Source organism: Nomascus leucogenys, chromosome 1a (assembly GCF_006542625.1).
Source record: "Nomascus leucogenys isolate Asia chromosome 1a, Asia_NLE_v1, whole genome shotgun sequence".
Taxonomy (NCBI): domain Eukaryota; kingdom Metazoa; phylum Chordata; class Mammalia; order Primates; family Hylobatidae; genus Nomascus; species Nomascus leucogenys.
Genome location: NC_044381.1, coordinates 72239180 through 72264003, shown reverse-complemented (window position 1 = coordinate 72264003; position 24824 = coordinate 72239180). Strand labels below are relative to the sequence as shown.

The following is a 24824-nucleotide window of genomic DNA, read 5'->3' as shown; positions in this document are numbered from 1 at the left end:
ATCAGTTTATAGGAGAGAGCAGGATTGAATCCAGATTCGTAATTAAAATTTGTTTTCTAGTGAAAGCATCAATTTCCTTGAATTCAAATTCACTTTAGTGTTCTGATGTGCCTGTTTTGACAAATAATTTAACTTGGGGGGAAGATATCTATAGACATATTTTATAAACACAGGAAATAATTTTAAAGTTGAGGATTTGAGCTTAGTTTTAAAAGAACCAAATGGTTAGCAGTTGTATGCACCCCATTGAGAAGATGTGTATTTACTATCAGGACAGTGACATTTTCACATGACTGCAGAATGATTGGTTCTTGGGAATTTGCCTAGTCATTGAACTGAAAAAATGAACATTTAAGTAAGACATTGAATTTTTTTGTTACAGGTTTATTGACAAGCAGGAAAGGTTAAGCCGACTTAAGAGCAAGCAAGAAGAATTTCAGAAAGAGTGAGTGTTTTGTTTTGCCTTTTAATTTGTGGAGGTGATCTAGTCACCATTTGGTTGAATTCATTGCTGTGGTATGCAGATATACGGATTGCTAACTTAACTGAATTTAGGATACAACCTCTTAAAGTGTGGGAAAGGAGTGCATCTGGGAGAGGTAAAGCAGGAGAAGTTACCAAGTTTCTAGAAAATACTGGCCTCAGATCCGGTGCATGGTACACAGTGGATACTCAATGAATCAAATCCCTGGCACTGATAATTGATATGTGGGTCCAGGACAGTCAGCATGATTAGTAGACTTAAGTTAGTGCTGGTGGCTCCCACAGGACATTACTGCTTCCATTTACCTTTCTTCTTTTGCCCATATCAGTATTTTACAACATATGGTCTGTACATTACCTGTATCAGAATTCATTAGCTGAGATAATGGTTAAATATTCAGATTCTTGGAATCCTATCCTCAGAGATTCTGATTCAGTAGATCTGGGGAGAGGCCTAGGAATCTGAGGTTTGTTTTTTTGGGGGGGGAGTGGTGGGAATCTGAGTTATTAACAGGCACCCCTGATGAATCTCTGACCCCCTAGGATTGAGAATTGTCCTATACAACCTTCTGGTATAGAACCTGCTCCCTAGATGCACCCTAGAGGTTTGCATCTCTGTGCCTTCATTCAGTTTCTCTCTACCTCAGTGCTTTTCCTCTTCTCTGAGCACACCCTGCCCAACTCTCAGGGTTCTAAAAGGGTTGTCTCTTCTGTGGCACCTCCCCAAACCATGCCAACATGGATGTCTCACACCTCCTGATGAAAACAATTAATGCCCAGGCCAGTGATTCCCAAAGTGTGACCCGAGCTTCTCTAGAGTCTGCAGTGGTCTGATAAACACATTCATGAGCAGTTTAAATCTACCAGGATATTCTGTATTAGAGAAACTTGCTTGAATTTATTTAACTCTGCAATTTCCCTAACTTACTCAAACACAAAAACTTTATTTTTCCCATAGAACATTTTATTCCATAGAACCAATATTTGGAGATACTGGCGTGTATCATTTCTTTGGGGACTATTAGATCATTAATTCTCTTGTAACTATTGCTATGAATTATGACAGATGGCAGTTACTGATGATGACTGAGGACAAAGGCTAAGACTGTTAGGCAGATTTATTGTGGACATTTGTAGAAAGGCTCTTAGCAATATTCAGAACTACAAAAGGAAGGAGATGAAAAAAATTGCAGAGAACAGGGAATTTGGAAAACACTTTAAATGCTAAGTCCCATTTTGATATTTCTAGCCATTTCTAAGAACTTAATTTTAAAAGTGTTTGATTTTACATTTTTGAACTTCACAGAACTTTATTATTTTTAAGAGCTTATTTTCTGTCTCTTTTCCTTACAGAGTGTTAAAAGCTATGGAAGGAAAATGGATAACAGATCAGTTGGTAAGTTGTAATACATGTTCTTTTTACTTGAGGCTACATGTTTTTAAGTTGGTAGAGCTTATAAAATTATTTTTAATTAAAAATTTTAAAAATCCTATTTAGCAGTCCTCTACTTAATCCACTTGTAGCGTGGCCTTCTCAAATATTTCATCTAGATACCAAAAATGGGTATCGGCTATTAATTATGGAGCCATTGTAAAGGATAATTATGAAACCTGAGGTGTTGACATAGAAAAACAAAAACAATGGGCTATTACTCTTTTGTGCAAAAATTATTTATCATACACACTCCAAATGGATTAATGATTAAATGTGTCAAAGAAAATATGGGTGGCTATTTACATAATCTTGGAGTGGGGAGAACCTTTATAAACCATAGAGGAAAGCATTTTGACATTATATAACAGTTTAAAACTTCTGGCCAGGTGCAAGGGCTCATGCCTGTAATCCCAGCTACTTGGGAGGCTGAGGCAGGAGAATCACTTGAACCCGGGAGGCAGAGGCTATAGTGAACCAAGATTGCGACACAGCACTCCAGCCTGGGCAATAAAGTGAGACTCCCTCAAAAAAAAAAAAAAAAAAAAAAAATTTAACAAAGAGTTTGGGAGAGGCGTGGCAGCGGCCAGGCAGCCCAGCTTTGCTGAGGCTCTAGATGCGCTACGCCTCGCAGGCACTCGGCACGCGCCTTCCCTGCAGCCGGGATGCCCAAGAGGAAGGTCAGCTCCCCTGAAGGGGCCACAAAGGAAGAGCCCAAGAGGAGATCGGCACGGTTATCAGCTGAACATGCTCCTACAAAAGTGGAAACGAAGCTGAGAAAGCAGCAGGAAAGGATAAATCTTCAGACAAAAAAGTGCAAACAAAAGGGACAAAGGGAGCAAAGGGGGAAAAGTCAGAAGTGGCTAACCAAGAAACTGAAGATTTACCTGCAGAAAACGAGAAACTAAAACTGAGGAGAGCCCCTTTGAAGTGTCAGTGCTTTTTTTTTAGGAGGTGAAATCATTCTCTGGTTGTTTACATTTTGGTACAACCAGAAGACAGTGTGAGATATTGAGTGATGGGAGGCTTTGACTGTCTTGGGTGTCAACTTAGCATTCCGTAGTTGGGGGGTTAGTTTTTATATCCTATAATACCAGGCATACTAAATGGCACTATGGAGTCACAGTCCTGCATTTAATGTATTGAACATTTTTAATTACTTCTGTTCCCGTGTTGTTTTTTAGTAGAACTGTTTCCTAAAGAAAACCGCTCCTTGATGATGGCTCTCCCTGTCAGAATTTCGTGCACTCTGTGAGCTCTTTGGTCGTGGTAGTCCTGTTTTCCTAATAACTTTGATACTGTGCTGTGAAAGATTGAAAATTTGAATATGTAGTGTACATGCTATTCAGTTGTGAATTGGTGGGACATACGTAACAGCTTATCAATGTGTGAAGACACTGGTACTTGATGACCTCATAAGGAAAATTTGCTTCCAGATTTTAAGCTGGAAAGTCACTGGAATAACTTTAAAAAAGAATTAAAATACATGGCTTTTAGATTTTGGGTATGTATATTAAGAATTGGGTACAAATTGAAATGTCTGTGTACTGATCTTCAGCACAACCAATGAAATCTCAATTATGAAAGAAAAAAAGGGCCAGGCGTGGTGGTTCACTCCCGTAACCCCAGCACTTTGGGAGGCTGAGGCAGGCGGATCACAAGGTCAGGAGTTCGAGACCAGCCTGACCAACATGGTGAAACTCTGTCTCCACTAAAAATAGAAAAATTAGCCGGGCGTGGTGGCGCACGCCTGTAATCCCAGCTACTCAGGAGGCTGCGGCAGGAGAATCACTTGAACCCGGAGACAGAGGTCACAGTGAGCCGAGATCGCGCCACTGAACTCCACAGCCTGGGCGACAGAGTGATACTCCATCTCAAAAAAAAAAAAAAAATTATGATACTGTGTAGTTGTTAAAAAGAATGTGGTCAGTCTGCAGGCTGTGGAATGATGTCCAAGTTGTATTTATTAATGGAAAAAAATGTAAACTAGGATAAAGTATGATTTCATTTATGTGAGTATTTTAAATATAAATATACTCTTATAAAATCTGTGCTGGGTGTAGTGGTGCATGCCTGTAATCCCAGCACTTTGGGAGTCCAAGGTGGATTGTTCAAGCCCAGGAATTGAAAACCAGCCTGGGAAACATGGCAAAACCCCATATTTGCAAAAACAAACAAAACCCAAAAATTAGCCAGGCATGGTAGTGTATACCTGTAGGCCCAGCTACTTGGGAGTTTGAGGTGGGAGGATCACTTGAGCCAAGGAGGCCAGGCTGAAGTGAGCTGTAATCACACCACCATACTTTAACCTGGGTAACAGAGTGAGAGCCTGACTCAAAAAAAAAAATCTGAAAAGATGAAAAGATACACATTAAACTTTAATTTTAAAGGATTACCCCTGAGAAATGGGAAGGAGTCAGGCTAACAGTCACATTTTCTGTTTTTCTTCTGTAATGTGTAATTTTTTTTCACAACAGTAAACATTATTCATATATTTCTTTTTTTCTCTCTCTCTCTTTTTTTTTTGAGACAGAGTCTCACTCTGTCGCCCAGGCTGGAGTGCAGTGGCGCGATCTCGGCTCACTGCAACCTCCGCCTTGTGGGTTCACGCCATTCTCCTGCCTCAGCCTCCCGAGTAGCTGGGACTACAGGCGCCTGCACCACGCCTGGCTAAGTTTTTTTGTGTTTTTTTAGTAGAGACGGGGTTTCACCGTGTTAGCCAGGATGGTCTCAATCTCCTGACCTCGTGATCCGCCCACCTCGGCTTCCCGAAGTGTTGGGATTACAGGCGTGAGCCACTGCGCCCAGTCATATATTTCATTGTAATTAAAATTTGTGATAGAAGTGAATTTTGCTTATTCTCTGAATGTTTTAGTAAACAAAACGTTCTGTGGAAGATTTTCCTGAGTTCTCTGTAATGTTTCTAGTTTTTCTATCTAAGACTTCAGTATTCATTTCTAAAGACTCTGTTACCTTTTAAAATTGAGGATAGGTCATATCTGATATATTTCTGAACCCCTCAGTCCCTGTGGATCTGTTTTTGAATGTCTGACTCTATTCGAGATGTTAGAGTTTCGCTCACCATAACATCCCTGTAATCTGTTCTTTATCTGTTACCATCAGACTACTTAGATAAGTGTAACACCATGAACATTTGAGCATTGTTTTAAGCTTTTAACTATTCACTTTTACAGAGGCATTAGAGAATAATCATTCTTTTTAACTAAGTAGTAGATCCTTCTTTTTTTTTTTTTTTTTTTTTTTGAGACGGGGCCTTGCTCTATCACTCAGGCTGGAGTGCCGTGGCACAATCTTGGCTCACTGCAACCTCTGCCTCCTGGGCTCAAGCGATTCTCCCACCTCAGCCTCCCTGGTAGCTGGGACTATAGGTGCATGTCACCACACCTGGCTAATTTTTTGTATTTTTGGTAGAGATGGGGTTTCGCCATGTTGCCCAGGCTGGCCTCGAACTCCTGAGCTCAAGTGATGTGCCTGCCTCAGCTGCCCAAAGGCTAGGATTACAGGTGTGAGTCACTGCACCCGGCCATAGATCCTATTTTTATTGATCCTTTGTTCACTTTAAGGCAGCGGTCCCCAACCTCCAGGCCACATATACCTACTTGGCTGTGGCCTGTTAGGAACCAGGCCATACAGCAGAAGGTGAGTAGGGCAAGTGAGCATTACCGCCTGAGCTCCACCTCCTGTCAGATCAGTGGTGGCGTTAGTTTCCATAGGAGTGCGGACTCTGTTATGGACTGCACATGTGAGGGATCTAGGTTGTGCACTCCTTATGAGAATCTAAAGCCTGACGATCTGAGGTGGGACAGTTTCATCCCTGTAAACCATCTGCCACCCTGTCCGTGGAAAAATTGTCTTCCACAAAACTGGTCCCTGGTGCCAAAAAAGTTGGGGACCGCTGCTTTAGGGGGTGCTGAACCTAACTCCTGGTAATATAAAGAGGCAATTTCATGTTTCATATAATTTTCTGAGGCTTTTCAGGAAATCTTACTTGAGTTATGCACTGAAAAAATAATGTTTTTTGCCATTTTTATTAACTTGCAAGTACTATTTGCTTATTGGGTGAGATGACTTGGTTATGTTAACCGTCTCCTCAGTAACCAGAACTAGAGGTTTGGAGCCGCACGTCAGTAGGACTCTGCGTGATGATACTTGAGTTCTGTATCTGCGCTGTCCAGTCTGTTAGCCACTAGCCATATGTGATGTCAAACATTTGACATGAGGGTGGTGTGAGTAAGGAACTGAATTTTTTATTTTGTATGATTTAAATTGAGTTTTAAGTAACCACATGTGGCTAGTAGCTATATAGATAGAGTGGGTTTAGAGAATGTCCAACTTTTTTCTCTTTGCTTACTGATACATACAAAACTATGTGAATTTCTTTCTTGTAATTTCCCTTTCCTTTTTTTTTTGATGGAGTCTCACTCAGTTGCCAGGCTGGACTGCAGTGGCATGATCTCGGCTCACTGCAGCCTCCGCCTCCCTGGTTCAAGTGATTCTCCTGCCTCAGCCTCCCGAGTAGCTGGGATTACAGGCACGTGCCACCACGCCCAGCTAATTTTTGTATTTTTTTTAGTAGAAACGGGGTTTCACCATGTTGGCCAGGATGGTCTTGATCTCCTAACCTCATGATCCGCCCGCCTTGGCCTCCCAAAGTGCTGGGATTACAGGCATGAGCCACGGCACTGGCCTAATTTCTCTTTTCTCTGCATTGAACTAAAAAAACATCATTCTCTTTTTCGTAATGTTCCATAGTTACAAAAGCTGTAACATAAGGTCTTTTTCTTCATTATGTTTTCTGACATATCTGAAAATAAGCAGTGATCCCAGGTAGATAATCATATTAATCATAAGAGACCAACGTTTGTGATATTTATTACATGCTTTTTTCAGAGATGGAAAATAATGTCCTGCAAGATGAGGATTGAGCAGTTAAAACAAACAATATGTAAAGGAAACGAAGAAATGGAGAAAAGTAAGTAATTCACATCCTTCCTTCCAGCCCTAGAAAGCACCTATGTGGAATTTCATGGGATTAATAAACTAGAGGGACACAGAAAGAAAGGGAGGAGTGGGGCCGTGGCAACTTGGAGAATTTTACTACTCGCCTTCATCTTTCCTTGTAAAACATTTGTATAAGGAATTTTTAAAAATTAAATACAGAATTATAGAAGCCTTAAATAACCAGATTCTTTTCTCAATTAAAAAAGTTGGCCGGGCGTGGTGGCTCACGCCTGTAATCCCAGTACTTTGGGAGACCAAGGCAGGCGGATCACAAGGTCAGGAGATCGAGACCATCCTGGCTAACACAGTGAAACACCGTCTCTACTAAATACAAAAAATTAGCTGGGTGTGGTGGCGGCTTCCTGTAGTCCCAGCTACTCGGGAGGCTGAGGCAGGAGAATGTGGTGAACCCAGGAGGCAGAGCTTGCAGTGAGCTGAGATTGCGCCACTGCACTCCAGCCTGGGCGACAGAGCCAGACTCTGTCTCAAAAGAAAAGAAAAAAAGTTGGCCAGGCACGGTGGCTTATGCCTGTAATCCCAGCACTTTGGGAGGCTTAGGCGGGTGGATCACCTGAGGTCAGGAGCTTGAGACCAGCCTGGCCAACATGGTGAAACCCCGTCTCTACTAAAAATACAAAAATTAGCCGGGCATGGTGGCAGGCGCCTGTAATCCCAGCTACTCAGGTGGCTGAGGCAGGAGACTTGCTTGAACCTGGGAGGCGGAGATTGCGGTGAGCTGAGATCGTGCCATTGTACTCCAGCCTAGGCAACAAGAGCGAAACTCTGTCTCAAAAAAAAAAGTTAAGGAATGTATGTTCCTATTTGCCCTGGCTAACAGGAAGCTCAGAGTCTTAACTTGGTACTCACTTGTAATAATTATTGACTCATGCCAGAAGCACAGAATATTGTTTTTTTTCCCTTAGTGAGTTTCCGCATCATAATCTGTATTAATTTTACATCATATTTGTACACTTTACCATAGGTCGTTGTCAAAATGAATTCTCTTAGAAGTCCTACATCCTTAACCCATTTCCCATTTGCCCCAAGAATACTCTTTTTTCTAATCCTAATGTAACATCATATACATTTCTGTTACATTAGGATTAGAGACAAGTTCTGTTTAGAAATAACTCCAAGAACAGTTTTTATATTTTATTTTCACATTAAAAATCAGATTTACTTCAGACTCAAAGAGCATGTTTATGTAACATTAAATGAGCGCTGGCAGCAAGCTGCAGTCCATGAATTTCTGAAGATCACTGTTTAAAGTTTAGAATGAGTCACCATCAGACCTCGTGAATACATTTTCTTGTCTACTCATTGCTTCCAGAAGCAAGTCTTTTATAGTGGCATGTAATGGTGTAAAGCTTCCGTTGAAAACATTTGTCCTAATAAAGTGCTCACGTGGAGTTTCACGGGATTACTAAACTAGAGAATTAGGGCAGCACAGTGAACAGTGCCCAGAACTATATAGAACCTACTTTCCACCCAGTCTTGCATGCATTCTCCAAAGGCTCTGGTTCAGTAGCAACATCAAAACCCATTCCTTAACATTAGTTCACGCTCTCCCTATCTTACCATGATATTCAGGGCTTTGCCACCGGGCATCTGTGAACCTCCTGAAAATTGCTGAATTTACTGAGCATGCGTGTTTCTCTGATGAGCATGTTAAGAGCGCTGATCAGCTCTTTTTAACACATTCCTAACTCCCAAAAACAAAAAGAACCACCACAAGGAATTAGCCATAGATCTAAAGGAGTGGACCCTATAACAGTGGTTTTCATCCCTAGCAAATCATCACTCACCTGGTGACCCTTTTAAAATCTAGAGAGAACCCTAGGATCTATCCTGGACTTAGGAAAATGATCACATGCTTGAATGTTATGGCAATGTCAAACTGCCGTGTTGAAAAAAGCTTCCACGTGCTTACTCTGTATTTCTGTCCTCCTCTCCTCATGACTGGTAACAGTTTACAGATGGGCCCAGATCTAGACACCGCACTTTGAATAGCACTACTCCAGGTGGTTCTGATGACTTGCCAGGGTTGGGAACTGCTGCTCTTTTAGAATGTACATGTCTCCTTCCCACCCTCTAGACCAGACTTAGAAAATTTGCAAACAATTTTAAAGGTGTTAATGGATTCCAGAAACTATGCTTGGACTCATGCTTAAGAGCTTGTTGTTGTTCAATTACGACATGTAGTCACGAAAGGGCACAAATTATAAATTGTAGAGACTGATGAATTATTTCTCTAGAATCTTTTGACTTAAGGTTTCATGATATACATTATATGGTATAATACAGATATAGGGCATAGATAGGGAAGTTAGGTTATATGCAATTGTAGTGTTGAGTTGATCTGTGCTATAGTCAGAGTTACTTATCTAAAGAAGCAAGAGTAGATTACAGATACAGCACCAAACATTTTGATGTTTGTGGGGAGATGGTAGGGAGAGAGGATGACTGCCTGCTGAGTCTGCACTGGGTGCAGATGAGGTGACTGATGATTTCCTGCCACCTGCAAGTGGTCCTGATAATAAATTTGAAATGGATCCTCCCCCAAAAATCTGACCGCTGTATGACTCAGGATCATGGCTGGATAGATTCATTTCAGCACTTGTAAAGAGCTTGGTAAGGATAATGAAAATAAGTTAGCATGTGATGGAACCAAGAGACTGAACCTTTAGGACGTTCACATTAAGCAGGATGACAAAGAGATGTTGTTGTTGGTTTTGAGATGGAGTCTCGCTCTGTTGCCAGGCTGGAGTGCAATGGCACGATCTCGGCTGACTGCAACCTTCACCTTCCTGATTCAAGCAATTCTCCTGCCTCAGCCTCCCAAGTAGCTGGGATTACAAGCACCCATCACCACACCTGGCTGATTGTTTCAAAACTGTAAGAAATCGGCCATGTGCAGTGGCTCACGCCTATAATCCCAGCACTTTGGGAGGCTGAGGTGGGCGGATCACATTGAGGTCAGGAGTTCGAGATCAGCCATGGTCAAACTCCATCTCTACTAAAAATACAGAAATTAGCTGGGTGTGGTGGTGTGTGCCTGTAATCCTAGCTACTTGGGATGCTGGGTCAGGAGAATCACTTGAACCCAGGAGGCGGAGGTTGCAGTGAGCCAAGATGGCGCCACTGCACTCCAGCTTGGGCAACAAGAGCGAAGCTCCGTCTCAAAACAAATAAAAAAACTGTCAGAAATCTAATGCATGCAACCAAATACCTAAGTTCAGTGGTGCTCAGTGAAAGAGGGTGGGAGGGTGGTTTGGACCCACAGACATTTATCAGGTGCGTTTTATACCCTAGTTAGGAGACAGCAAGGCTTCAGTAGGACCTCATATGGGGAACCAAGAGCTATGCACCATCAGAAGAATCCGAACACATTACCACAGGGTTCCAAAGAGCAAAAGGTCTGGGGAGTGTTTATGGATGGGGGCCTCCCTGAATGAGTAAAATTCAAACATTTAGAAAACAGGAGCAAATAGATAGCCTGAGTGTTAGGGAGTGATAACTGATTCAGCATTCATCCATCCATACATTCAAGTGGTTCCATCTTGCAGAAAGGATTTGAAATATGTTGCAATTGAGTACAGCTAGAGCGAAGAGTGTGCAGAGGGTAACTGTGGGATATGTACCAATTTGGAGGAGGCCTTGAGGCTGAGGAGTTTGCTCTGTATTTGATGGGCAGTGGAGAACCACTGAGCATTGACTATAATTTGTAAAGATTGAGCAAGTGAAAGAGGGCATGAAGGCGTGGAGTCGAGCCGTGTTGGAGATAGGCAGAGTGTTGGTGAGCGTTAACTAGGATTGTGATAGTAGGAATGAAAAGAAAGGCCTAGATAGAAAGACTTGGACTGGGAATGGAATTGACCATCAAGGGGTTGATTAGGCAGTGGACACGTCAAAAATAATCTTGAAGTAGGGAAACTGGAGAAGATTTTCCTGGAAAAATAATGAACTTGGTTTTGAACTTGGGTTTAAGTTGACTAAGCAACTCCTAGATATCTGTCTGAGAGTTTACAGCTTGTTTTTGTCATTCAAGTGAAGTTTAGCTACAGCCCAACAGCCCTAGCAGGTGTAGGATCCAGAACTCGAAAAGACTCCACAAAAAGGACCTAAATCTGACAGGACGAGTGTATGTCTCCTCGTGGTTGTGTGGCCAGGCTTTTGTTTCCCTTGCAGCACTTAAAATGCTGGGCATGTGTGTCTAGATACCTCACCAGATGTGTTCCCACCCACCCTGCTGGTTGCTGCCACACTCCACTGTGACTTTTCAGAGCTCTTGGGCTGTTTCTGTTGCCCTTCTCCTCTACTGGATGACCACCTGCTGTGAGATTATCCCTGGGTTCTCTGATTATAGCCCAAGGCACACCTAAGAAGTTTCTAGGGAAATCAGATAGCCAGTAAGTTTTTCAAACTCGAATTAGATCTCTTTTCTGCCCAATGTGACTATTCTTTGGTGCACACTGTAGGAGAATCAGGTCCTTCCTGTGCTAAACTTAAACTCGATAGTCATTGAGTGACTCCTTTTACTAGTGATTACAAATAGAGATCCAGAGTCATTTTAATCATGGTTCTCTTTGCTTTATGTGTAATATCTACTTGACCTAAACTCTCAAATTTTCCACTTAGTGAACATTATATTATTCAGGTTTTGCTTTCAGTTTAGATTGCAAGGGAAAACATGCGTGTTTGTGGGGTGGAGCTCTGCAGTACACAGGAACTGTTTGCAGAGATAATTGTTGGGTGTGATTTATTTATTTTAGATTCTGAAGGCCTTCTCAAAACCAAGGAAAAGAATCAGAAGCTTTACAGTCGAGCACAACGGCACCAAGAGAAAAAGGAGAAGATTCAGAGGCATAATCGCAAACTTGGTGACCTGGTAGAAAAAAAGACCATTGACTTAAGAAGTCATTATGAGCGTCTGGCAAATCTTCGACGATCCCATATATTAGAGCTCACCTCTGTCATTTTTCCAATCGAGGAAGTAAAGACTGGTGTGAGGTACATTAAGCAAGCCTTTTGACTCCAGGAATAGATCAAGTTCCAGATACTTTTTAAAGTATGTCATTACCTCATTTATTGGGCCTTATTCTAGGGTCATTGGTTTTCCTGGTGATGGAACATAAGTCTTATCTGTTTCAACAAACAGTACGCACCGCACAAAGCTGGGGAGGCAGCCAGGTGAGGGGTGGGGCCCAGGCTTGTGTACTGTCCTGGAGCTTCTAGATGAGGTGCTGACTCACACTCCTGATTAAGAACCATCTGATGGCTGGGAGTGGTGGCTCATGCCTGTAATCCCAGCACTTTGGGAGACCGAGGCAGGCGAATCACCTGAGGTCAGGAGTTTGAGACCAACCTGGCCAACATGGCAAAACCCTGTCTCTACTAAAAATACAAAAATTAGCCAGGCGTGGTGGCGCGTGCCTGTAGTCCCAGCTACTCAGGTGGCTGAGGCAGGAGAATTGCTTGAACCCGGGAGGCCGAGGCCGCAATGAGCCAAGATTGTGTCACTGCACTCCAGCCTGGGTGACAGAGCGAGACTCTGTCTCAAAAAAACAAACAAAAACAGAGAACCATCTGATGGGCGGTATTGGGCCATTTATTAGTTGTGTGTTGTGAGGCATGTTCTTGGACCTCAAAATCTTGATTTCCTTGTCTGATAAATGGGGATTTAAAAATGCCTTTTTCACAGAGAAATCATGACAAATACCTAAGAAAATTTCTAGAGCTTGGGGTCTCTTAGATGGTGGGCACTACATGTTGACTTAGCCTTTTCCTGGTGACTGCTGCTTATTGTGTTAACTGTTACCGAGCACTGAATACTGTGACTTTAGTCTTAGGCGGTAGTGCATGGATAACCCCTGGTGGGATGGACAGGACAGTGGTTCCCCCATCTGGCTGTTCATCTGAGAAATAGAGGTTCCAGAGGGCACCCCTCCAACCTCCCAGTCCATCTTATAATACTTCTATATCTTTAAACTTCCCTGATGCTGCTGCTGATCAGCAGATTTGGAAACTACTACCGAAGGCTTCCATTTATTCCCACAAGCCACCAGGCTGCTCTAATTGAGGATTTTCCTGTCTCTTCTGGCTGCTGTCACTCTCCAGCATCTTTTCCTGGAAACTGACACTCACTGGACTATTGCTAGTTTCATAACTGTTCTCTTCAGTCTGTCCTTTAGTCTGTTGCCAGAGTTGGCTTCCTAAAAACCAAAAAGACTGATTGCTACTTCCAGCTTGAGAAGCTGCTCTCTTGACTCTAAGTATTTTGTCATTGGTAAGAGTTGGCAAATAGAAAAATAAAAAGGCAGATTCAAAATAGAGCAAAATAGAAAGTTTTTAGGAGACTGACAGCTGAGTGCAATGTGTGATCTTGAGTCCTGAACCCCAAAAGAGATATTAGCAGGACAGTTAGAGTTGAATAAGGTCTGTAAATTAGTTAATAGTGTTGTAGCAGTGCTAATTATCTGGTGGTGATTATTGTATAATATTTTCCTGAATTGATACTTTGGGGAAGTTGAGTGAAGTGTATACAGGGAAACTTTAAAATTCTTGCAACTTTTCTGTAAGGCTGACTTTTTTCAAAAAGAAAATACACACACGAAGAGAAAACGTGAAGAAAAACTATTTCTGTGCTGTTTTAATCTTTTATTTAGTGTATGTTATATGCCATTAATTTTTTTAAAAGATGCTGGTGGTTTTAAAGTTACCCTTCTAATAAGGTTTCTTGTTTGTATTTCTCTCAACTTCTTGTGGGAGAAGGGAGACGTAGCAGTACAGCTCAGAACTGGCCACGGTCTTATCAGGCGGTAGCAGCTATCTTACACGTATGTTGTGGCAGAAGGAAAGATATGAAGAACCACTGGCCAAGAGGACAGAATCTAAATTTGGTGCAGCACAGAAGGCCCTTTCCAGACTGCCTGCTTCCTACCTGCTTTCCCAGTACCATCTCCTGGCACTTCCCTTGTGCATCCCACACACCAGCCACACTGAGCATCTCTGTTCCCCAAGCACACCATGTTCTTCCCCCTCACTGCATTTGTACCTGTTGTGACTTCTCATGGTGGGTTTTTTTTGTTCTTTGATTTGAGAGGGAGTCTCATTGCACTTTCAGAGGAGTGCAATGGTGTGATCATAGCACCATTCATGGGCTCAAGCAGTCCACCTGCCTTGACCTTCCAAAGTGCTGGAATTACAGGCATAAGCCATCATGGCGGGCTTGTTGTTATTTTTTTTTGTTCTTGGTTTTTTGTAGTTGTTGTTGTTGTTGTTTTTGTTTTTTTTGAGATGGAGTCTCGCTCTGTCACCCAGGCTGGAGTGTAGTGGCATGATCTCGGCTCACTGCAACTTCTGCCTCCCAGGTTCAAGCAATTCTCCTGCCTTAGCCTCCCGAGTAGCTGGGATTACAGGCACCCACCACCACGCCCCGCTTATTTTTGTATTTTTAGTAGCGATGGGGTTTCACCATGTTGGCCAGGCTGATCTCGAATTCCTGACCTCAAGTCATCTGCCTGCCTCAGCCTCCCAAAGTGCTGGGATTACAGGCATGAGTCACTGCACCTAGCCCTGTTGTTTATTTTCTTTTTTTTTTTTTCCCGAATATTTTCAGTCCTCGGTTAGTTCAAGACATGGAACCTGTGAATACAGGGCTGGCTGTGGCATGTGATGGCATAGGAAGCATGCGTAAGGCCCTCGTGCTGCACACTGAAGTACCATTGCTGGCTCAAGGAAAAGCACTTGAGAGACTGAGCTGCATGCTGAACTAGCTGCTCTTTTTGTGGGACGCCATTTTTACTTGAAGAACAACAGAAAGACTTTGAGTATTAAAGAGAGTTTAAAAAATGTAAAACAGTGTCACTCTTTACTAATTTTTTGTTTTGAAAGATTTTTTTCATAAAAATGTATAATAGGTTTATTGGTATTTTTGAATGAGTTATTTATATTTTTCTCAGTATTTCTAATTCAGTATCAGTAATCTAACCCATATAAACAAAAGTTCTTTCGGATTCCAAAGTGTTTTAAACATGTAGAGAGGTGTTGAGACCAAGTAGTTTGAAAACCTTATATGTTCAGCCCTACCTCATGGTTCCGTCTTCCTCACATTGTGTGGGCTTCTGTGCCACAGCTGGTTTGATCTTCCTTTCCGATAGCAAGCTCTTATCTATGTATATTTCAGTTAAATTCATGGCCAGGCATGATAGCTCACAACTGAAATATTCGCACTTTGGCTGGTCATGGTAGCTCATGATTATAATGTCAGCACTTCCAGAGGATTGCTTGAGGCCAGGAGTTCAACACCAGCCTGGGCAACAAAGTGAGACCCCATCTTTACAAAAAAAATTTTTTTAAGTTAACCAGGTGTAGTGGTAGGTACCTGTAGTCCCAGCTACTTAGGAGGCTGAGGCAGGAGGATTTCTGGAGTCTAGGAGTCAAGGCCTCAGTGAGCTATGATCACATCTGTCACTGCACTTCATGTTGGGCAACAGAGTGACACCCGTCTCTAAAATAAAAAATAAAAATTTAATGTAAAATTCCTGTGCTCATAGGCAGCTTTTCGATGTTCTAGCATGTCTTGCAGGTATATTGCATGCCCTTAAAAACCCTCTCTCTTGAAATCCGTATGTGTCTTCCTACTTGTAGAGACCCCGCAGATGTGTCTTCAGAGAGTGACAATGCCATGACCTCCAGCACTGTGAGCAAGCTTGCTGAAGCCCGGAGGACAACTTACCTCTCAGGACGATGGGTCTGTGACGATCACAACGGAGACACCAGCATTAGCATTACAGGGCCTTGGATTAGCCTTCCTAACAATGGGGACTACTCTGCCTACTACAGCTGGGTGGAGGAGAAGAAAACAACCCAGGGGCCCGGTGAGAAGCAGCATATCCTTTGAAATCTATATATAGAGAGAGTTATAGGTAAAATTGACATAACAAAATGAACAACTTTCAAGTGAACAATTCAGGGGCATTTAGTACATTCACAGCATTGTGCTCCCATCACCTCCATGTCATTTCAAAACATTTTGATCACCACAGACAGAAACCCCATGGCATGAAAGTGTCACGTTCCCCCACTCTCCCTTCCCCTCAGCTCCTGGCAACCACACATTGCTTTCTGTGTCTATAGATTTGCCTGTTCTGGGCAACTTATATAAATGGAATCACAGAATATATAGCTTTTTGTGTCAGACTTCTTTCACTTAGCATAATGTTTTCAAGATTCATCCACATGATAGCATATATTAGTGTTTCATTCGTTTTTATGGTTGAGTAATATTCCATCGTATGGATAAGCCACATTTTGTTTATTCATTTATCACTTGATGGACTGAAAACATTTTTTAGATGTCTCACCTTTTGGGGGTTAATATTGCCTTGTTTATATGAGGACATTATTTAAAGAAGTATATTTAACCTGTTGAGACCCATATTTATAGTGTATAACTTTGTAATGTGTTTTAGTAGTCCTAAATGGAGATTGAAAGGCCCCAATGGAAAAACCCTTTAAAACCCCTGCAGTTTCTCTTTGGTGGAGAAAGACTGTTCATTTAGTCACTCAGTAAATATTTAGTGAGCTCATGCTTTGTGTCATGCACACTGCTGGGTGCTGGAGATACAAAGGTGACCAAGACAGATGTGGCCCTTTGCCCTTCTCAGGGGAGAAAGGTAGGAAGCAAGTAAATGATCAAGATGCTGTAAATTGAGTGGGTGCCGTGGAAGGAACTAGGGGAGCATCCTGGGGCAGGATGGGGTACAGAGGAAGGGATGACTCTTCCGTAGGGTTGTCAGGAGAGGCCTCTCTGGGGAGGTGACATTCAAGTTGGGCATTCATTGTTTTGATATTACGTTATCAGGTTCATGCAGGTCAGACTTTAATTTCATTTATGTTGGGTCTATTTAGGCCCATTTGCTCTGTTACATTGTTCTCAGCAAAAAAAAAAAAAATATATATATATATACAAATAATGCACCATTTATGTCTGGTCATGGAGCGTCTATTAAGTAAGCACTAAAACGTAACAGTGCTATCATGATAAAATTATAAATGATAAACTCGTGGATCATTAGTAGTTTTGTTGGAATTAAGGTTTTGTACATGGTGGTGGTTTTCTTACTGCAGACATGGAGCAGAGTAACCCTGCCTACACCATCAGTGCTGCGCTGTGCTATGCAACTCAGCTGGTCAACATTCTGTCTCATATACTTGATGTAAATCTTCCCAAAAAGCTCTGCAACAGGTAAGTAATTGAAGGTGGTAATGTCATCTTTATCATGGCTCTTTCAAGTTTCTGTTTTGTCCTTATTTATTCCAATAAACCAAAAATAAGAATGTAAGTATTATCAAGACAGAGAAGGTCGGATTGAAATACTGAGATTAATTTCAAAAGCCTTATGTGCAGATTCGTTTCATTATGTTACAATTGTACATGAAGTCTTCCAGAAGACCGCAGAGAATATAAAGGGGAGTATCAGGATGTTCAGAGGGTTTGCTGCAGATCCTCATATGTTAAATTGTAGCTGTTGAATTCTTTGATTTGTTGTTGTTGTTTTGAGGCAGAGTCTCACTCTGTTGCCCAGGCCAGAGTGCAGTGGCGCAATCTCTGCTCACTGCAACCTCCACCTCACAGTTTCAGGCAATCCTCCCACCTCAGCCTCCTGTGTAGCTGGGATTGCAGGCACCCACCACCACGCCTGGCTAATTTTTGTATTTCTAGGAGTGAGGGGGGTTTTGCCATGTTGGCCAGGCTGCTCTTGAACTCCTGACCTCAAGTGATCCACCTGCCTCGGTCTCCCAAAGTGCTGGGATTACAGGTGAGCCACTGTGCCCTGCCCTGAATTCTTTTTGTTTGTTGTTGTTGTTGTTTAATAAAAAACTCACATGGTTTAAAATTCAAAACATTTGTACAAAAACTGGCTGGGTGTGGTGGCCCGCGCCTGTATCCCAGCTATTTGGAGGCTGAGGCAGAAGAATCTCTTGAACCCGGGAGCTGGAGGTTGCAGTGAGCTGAGATCACACCACTGCACTCCAGCCTGAGTGACAGAGTGAGACTCTGTCTCAAAAATAAATAAATAAAATTTCAGAAAATTTAAAGATATACAGTCTACCCAGTTTGCACTACAACCTTCCTACTACCCTCCAACTATCATTGCATTTCAAGCATATATGAACATATTATTACCATCTTCTCCCACTTAAAAAAATTCTTATTCTTTTTAATTTTTAAAAAAAATTAGAAGTTTGCTTTCTTCTTTTTTCTTGAGACAGGGTCTCACTCTGTCACCCAGGCTGGAGGGCAGTGGCACAATTTTAGCTCATTGCAACCTCCTCCCTCCCCAGGCCCAAGCGATCCTCCCACCTCAGCCTCCCGAGTAGCTGGGACTACAGGTTCACGCTACCACACCTGGCTAATTTTTTTTGTATTTTTTTGTATGAGACAGGGTCTCCCTATGTTGCCCAGGCTGGTCTTGAACTCCTGGGCTCAAGCGATCCACCCTCCTCTGCCTCCCACAGTGCTGGGATTACAGGCATGAGCCACTGCACCCGGCCATCATCTTCCCCCTTTAAATAAACACAGATGGTAGTATGCTATACTATGGTGTTTTACACTTTGCTTTTAAAATTTTTAGTTATGTAACACATATTTATGAAGTACCTACTGCGTGCCAACACTGGAGGGTACATTGGTGACAAAAAAATAATCCCTGCCCTCTTGGAGCTCACATTTTCATGGAGGGCCCAGCATAAATAGTAAACAAATCAACAGCACGTCACATGGCAGTAAGTGCTGTGGAGAACGTTAAAACAGGATGAGAGGGCCGGGTATGGTGGCTCATGCCTACCTGTAATCCCAGCACTTTGGGAAGCTGAGGCAGGAGGATCACTTGAGCTCAGGAGTTCGAGACCAGCCTGGGAAACAGACTTTGTCGCTACTAAAAATAAAAAAAAATTAGTTGGATGTGGTGACACACACCTATAGTCCCAGCTACTTGGAAGGCTGAGGTGGGAGGATCGCTTGAGCCCAGGAGATTGAGGCTGCAGGCTGTAGTGAGCTATGATCATGCCAGTGCACCCCAGCCTGGGTGACAGAGTGAGACCTTGCCTAAAAAACAAACAAAAAAAGTTAAGAGAAAGGGAATGTGGTGAGAGAGGGGCTTGCTGTGTTTGAGTGGGCAGGTGTGTGGTCATAGGGGAACTGAGGGAGGGAGGGAGGGAGCAAGCAAGCTATGTGGACCCCTAAGGAAAGAGGCTGTGGGCAAAAAGAATGGCAATTGCAAAGTCCTGGATAGAATAACGAGGGCAGAGAGGAAGATGGGGTGCAAATCTTGGCCTCATAGGGCCGTTGTAAGCCTTTGACTGCCATTCTGCGTAAAGCAGATGACAGTTGTATAGTTTGCCTTTCTGTAAAGGTGTCAAGATCTTACCAGTCTGCTGTTGATGCTTCAAGAAATAATCTTGTACATTTTTCACTTCATTAATGTGCAGATATTTGTGTAGAATAAATGTCCTGAAGTGGAATTGCTTGGTCAAAGGGTATGTGCATTTGTAATTTGTATAGATGCAGTATAATTGTTCTCTGAGGGGAATGGTGTATTCTTAGAAAGTCTTTAAGTGCAATTTACTAAGGAGTAAAAGGGCACAGAGTATGTGTTATACCTAATTGTACTGTAAATGGAGATTTTTTTTTTTATTATACTTTAGGTTTTAGGGTACATGTGCACAATGTGCAGGTTTGTTACATATGTATCCATGTGCCGTGTTGGTTTGCTGTACCCATTAACTCGTCATTTAGCATTAGGTATATCTCCTAATGCTGTCCCTCCCCCCTCCCCCCAACCCACAACAGTCCCCAGAGTGTGATATTCCCCTTCCTGTGTCCATGAGTTCTCATTGTTCAATTCTCACCTATGAGTGAGAACATGCAGTGTTTGGTTTTTTGTCCTTGTGATAGTTTACTGAGAATGATGTTTTCCAGTTTCATCCATGTCCCTACAAAGGACATGAACTCATCATTTTTTATGGCTGCATAGTATTCCATGGTGTATATGTGCCACATTTTCTTAATCCAGTCTATTGTTGTTGGACATTTGGGTTGGTTCCAACTCTTTGCTATTGTGAATAGTGCCGCAATAAACATACGTGTGCATGTGTCTTTATAGCAGCATGATTTATAATCCTTTGGGTATAAACCCAGTAATGGGATGGCTGGGTCAAATGGTATTTCTAGTTCTAGACCCCTGAGGAATCGCCACACTGACTTCCACAATGGTTGAACTAGTTTACAGTCCCACCAACAGTGTAAAAGTGTTCCTATTTCTCCACATCCTCTCCAGCACCTGTTGTTTCCTGATTTTTTAATGATGGCCATTCTAACTGGTGTGAGATGGTATCTCATTGTGGTTTTGATTTGCATTTCTCTGATGGCCAGTGATGATGAGCATTTTTTCATGTGTTTTTTGGCTGCATAAATGTCTTCTTTTGAGAAGTGTCTGTTCATGTCCTTCGCCCACTTTTTGATGGAGTTGTTTGTTTTTTTCTTGTAAATTTGTTTGAGTTCATTGTAGATTCTGGATATTAGCCCTTTGTCAGATTAGTAGGTTGCAAAAATTTTCTCCCATTCTGTAGGTTGCCTGTTCACTCTGATGGTAGTTTCTTTTGCTGTGCAGAAGCTCTTTAGTTTAATTAGATCCGATTTGTCAATTTTGGCTTTTGTTGCCATTGCTTTTGGTGTTTTAGACATGAAGTCCTTGCCCACGCCTATGTCCTGAATGGTATTGCCTAGGCTTTCTTCTAGGGTTTTTATGGTTTTAAGTCTAACATGTAAGTCTTTAATCCATCTTGAATTAATTTTTGTATAAGGTGTAAGGAAGGGATCCAGTTTCAGCTTTCTACATATGGCTAGCCAGTTTTCCCAGCACCATTTATTAAATAGGGAATCCTTTCCCCATTGTAAATGGAGATTTTAACAGAATTTCCTCAAAAAATGCAACTTTATAAATTGTGTGTTTGTTTTACAGTGAATTTTGTGGCGAAAATCTAAGCAAGCAGAAATTTACTCGAGCAGTGAAGAAACTGAATGCAAATATTCTTTACCTTTGTTTTTCTCAGGTATGAAAAATAGGTTGTGAACTGATTTTTACTTTGTTAAATAATTGAAAATATTAACCAATTCTTTAATTTTTTTTAGCATGTAAATTTAGATCAATTACAACCACTGCATACCCTCAGGAATCTAATGTACCTGGTCAGTCCGAGCTCTGAACACCTAGGCAGGTAAGGAGATATTTGTTGCTTTTCTCTAAGTGTTTTTGTGAATCCTGTTAGAGGAGTTGTATATTGGCATAGCAGAGTCATGTTCCCTAATCCCAAACTCCTCAAACCGGACAAAAATAGTGGAGTCCCATACAGAAAGAAACAAAGGTAATTATATTTGAACTTTTATGGGTTTTTTTTTATAATCATGTCTTAGAAAAAATTAATATCAATCATTTTTAATACCTAAAGCACAGCTGAAGAACCCACATGTTCCTTTTTGTGCTCTCCCTGAAGTCCAAAGACCATGTCTTTGGATCTGCGTCTATTTCTTCTCCAGCCCTTCCTGGACATAGACCCCTTTATAAAAAGCTGTGAACTCTCTAGCCCTACCTAGTGTCTGTCCTGTTTCCTGCGCATTTTCTTTGGCTTCTTCTCACTCCTTGTCCAATTCACCATTTCCTTTTTTTTTTGAGACAGGGCTTCACCCTTGTCACCCAGGCTAGAGGGCAGTGGTGCAATCTTGGCTCACTGCAACCTCCACCTCCCGGGTTCAAGCGATTCTTCTGCCTCAGCCTCCCGAGTAGCTGGGATTACAAGTGCGCGCCACCATGCCTGGCTAATTTTTGTATTTTTAGTAGAGACAGGGTTTCACCATATTGGCCAGGCTGGTCTCAAACTCCTGACCTCTGGTGATCCACCCGCTTCGGTCTCCCAAAGTGCTGGGATTACAGGCTTGAGCCACCGTGCCTGGCCGCACAATTTTCTTCTTATCACTGAGTCAATCTGATCACCATTTGTTGGAGATAAAAGGTATTAGAGGTGTAGGGGATGAACTGGTTTGAAATCAATTAGCTTAAAAACAGTTAAACAAAAAATACCAACCAGGGCTGGTGTGTGAGATCTTTTTATTCTCTCAGGCCATGAAAGCACGTACTGTACGAGACTTAGCTTTCGTTCCATCCAGGCACCCTTGTGCTGAGCGTTTGCCCTTTTTTCCTTGCTCTTAGCAGTCTGTCCATACCTTTCTGCAGAGATGTGATATGGTTATATATTTACACTTTTGAAAGAGAACTCAAGAAAAGACAAATGGTGGGAAAGTTCTTTTGGGATTCCCTTCCGCATCATCCATCTACTGAAACCTAAGGCATTAGGGGAGGCCTCGTCCACTAAGGCGTGTGCCTGGCTTCCCCCATGCAGCAGTTAACTTGCGGTGATAATCTGCCTTTAAACATTGTCTTATGCTTCCTCCCCCTCCCCACCTCAGATAGTTAACGTTTCCGGAACATAGACTCCTTTATAAAAAGCTGTGAACTCGCCAGGAAACTGCACATATACTTACAATGTTGTGCCATTTTACAGGGAGTTCATGCCTCTCACCCCTAATCCCATTCATTGGTTCATAAGCCATGGAAATGTGACATTAGAAATCCATCCCAGTTTTGATGGTTGGTTTCTGTGAGTTTACTCACCATTCTGTCTGTACCTTACCTGTAAAGGGCTCAAATTAGGAAATTTATCCTTACTAATAAGAGCTAATATTTATTGGGCCACTATTTATTGACACAAGGCCAACCACTTTACTTGCCTTGGATATTATTCCTACTTTATAACAGGAGAAACTGAAGCTTAGTATGATCAAGTAACTCATGGCCATGGTCACAGAGCCAGTACAAGTGGAGCCAAGGGTCTCAGTGCACACCTGGCTGACTCCACAGTGGCAGATACTCATGCAGTTAACCAGTATTTGTTATTTCATCACATTAACAGATTAAAGAAGAAAAAACATAAGATCGACCTGATAGATGCCGAAGAGAATTAAATAAAATGCAGTTCCCATTAATAATTAGGGGGAAAAATTACTAGCAAGTTAAAAGTAGATTATTACTAGTGGATATCTATCATAAACCTACAAGGAAAGTTATACTTAATGGCACGTTACTTACATAGATATTGATGTAATTTATGTAATAGATTACATAGGAAAAATCAAGGATGCCTACTATCAGTGCTGTGTTAACATAGCTCTGATGGCCTTGCCAAGGCAAAGCATTTTTAAAAAGAAGTGAAGTGTATTTATATTGGAAAGAAAGAAACTAAGTTGAGAGTATTGTAGATGGTATAATTATTGAACTGGATATCCAAGAGAACTAAGAAACTATTTGAAATGATAGTTCAAACCAGGTGTGGTGGCTCACGCCTATAATCCCAGCTACTTGGGAGGCTGAAGTGGGAGGATCACTTGAGCCCAGGAGTTCAAGACCAGCCTGGGCAACATAGTGAGACTCCATCTCTACAAAGAGTAAAAAAAAAAAAAAAAAAAAAAAAAAAAAAAAAAAAAAAAAAATTAGCCTGGCATGGTAATGCATGCCTGTAGTCCCAGCTACCCTGGAGGCTGAGGTGGGAGGGTCGCCTGAGTTGAGGAGCTCCAGGCTGCGGTAGTTTGTGCCACTGCATTGCAACCTGGATGACAGAATGAAACCCTGTCTCTTCACAAAGAAAAAGATAAACATACAAAAAACAGTTGCTGTCTTGTGTGCCAACAACAACCAGTTTGGAAATTTAATGGAAAAAGTATTCCTTTTATTATAGCAGCAAAAACTATAAATTCTATAGCAGTGATCTTGATAAAATATATGTAAAATGATTATAAAAATTATGAAGCTTATTTTTATTCCACATGTATTTTTTGAATGGCTCTACACACTGTATGAGGAGTGGAGCTGAAAGAAAGCCACAGGCAGGGAAAACCCTTATGATTTTCCAGGATGAGAAGGCTCAGTGTTGCAAAAGGGCTACTTCTCAAAAGGAAGACTGATCGTATTTCATGGAGCTTTGACAAGCTGATCTAAAGTTCAGCTAGAAGTATAGTCTGCAAGGAAGTTTTGAAAACAATAATGAGGGATGGTGTTGGTCCATTTAAAACATAGCATAAAGGTAATTAAAACAGAGTGCTGTTAGCATGCAAATAGGTGGAGTGATCAGAGGAAGAGAATAGTCCCGAAACAGACTCTTGTATGTGTGGAAATATAATCTTATGATAGAGGAGGTGTTGAATCAGATAATGGTTCAATAGTGTTGGGCCAGTTGGGTATTCATATGGGGGGAAAGTTGAGTTCATACCACATTCTATATAGAAAAATAAAATCCAGATGATATAAAAAACCTTATTTTTAAAAAATACAGCTATACAATAAGCAAAAGGACAGTGTTTTATAATGATAGGGTGGTGAGGGAATTCCCAAGTAAGCCACAAAACCCAGAAACCATAAAGGAAAGGAGTTAGACATCTTCCTGTGTCAAAACTCTGAGTGTGTCTAGTGAAAGCTGCCATAAACAAAGCTAAAAGACATGTCATAGATAGGTTTCACAACCTCTATAACAGACAACAGATTAAAATCTAGACAACTGAAATATTTCAAATCAGTACAGGAAAGACCAACAACCTATTAGAAAAATAGACAAAAGATTAAAACATGCGGCTCACACAAGAGATGTTAGTAGTCAGATCACTTGAGCTCAGGAGTTGGAGGCTGCAGTCAACTGTGATCACTTTTGTGAATAGCCACTGTACTTCAGCCTGGGCAACATGGTGAGACCCCCACCTCTTTAAAAAAAAAAAATT

At 41.7% G+C, this 24824-nt stretch overlaps 1 protein-coding gene across 1 annotated transcript in view; it reads left to right on the top strand.

The window, feature by feature from the left end:
• ATG14 (autophagy related 14) overlaps positions 1 to 24824 on the top strand; it is a 47558-nt gene that overhangs the window by 14875 nt on the left and 7859 nt on the right. The window contains exons 2-9 of the mRNA XM_003267724.3: positions 383 to 445; positions 1837 to 1879; positions 6827 to 6908; positions 11710 to 11947; positions 15587 to 15816; positions 17069 to 17186; positions 20965 to 21055; positions 21135 to 21220. Coding sequence (XP_003267772.1) covers positions 383 to 445; positions 1837 to 1879; positions 6827 to 6908; positions 11710 to 11947; positions 15587 to 15816; positions 17069 to 17186; positions 20965 to 21055; positions 21135 to 21220 — 951 coding nt within the window. The remainder of the gene's footprint in view (positions 1 to 382; positions 446 to 1836; positions 1880 to 6826; positions 6909 to 11709; positions 11948 to 15586; positions 15817 to 17068; positions 17187 to 20964; positions 21056 to 21134; positions 21221 to 24824) is intronic.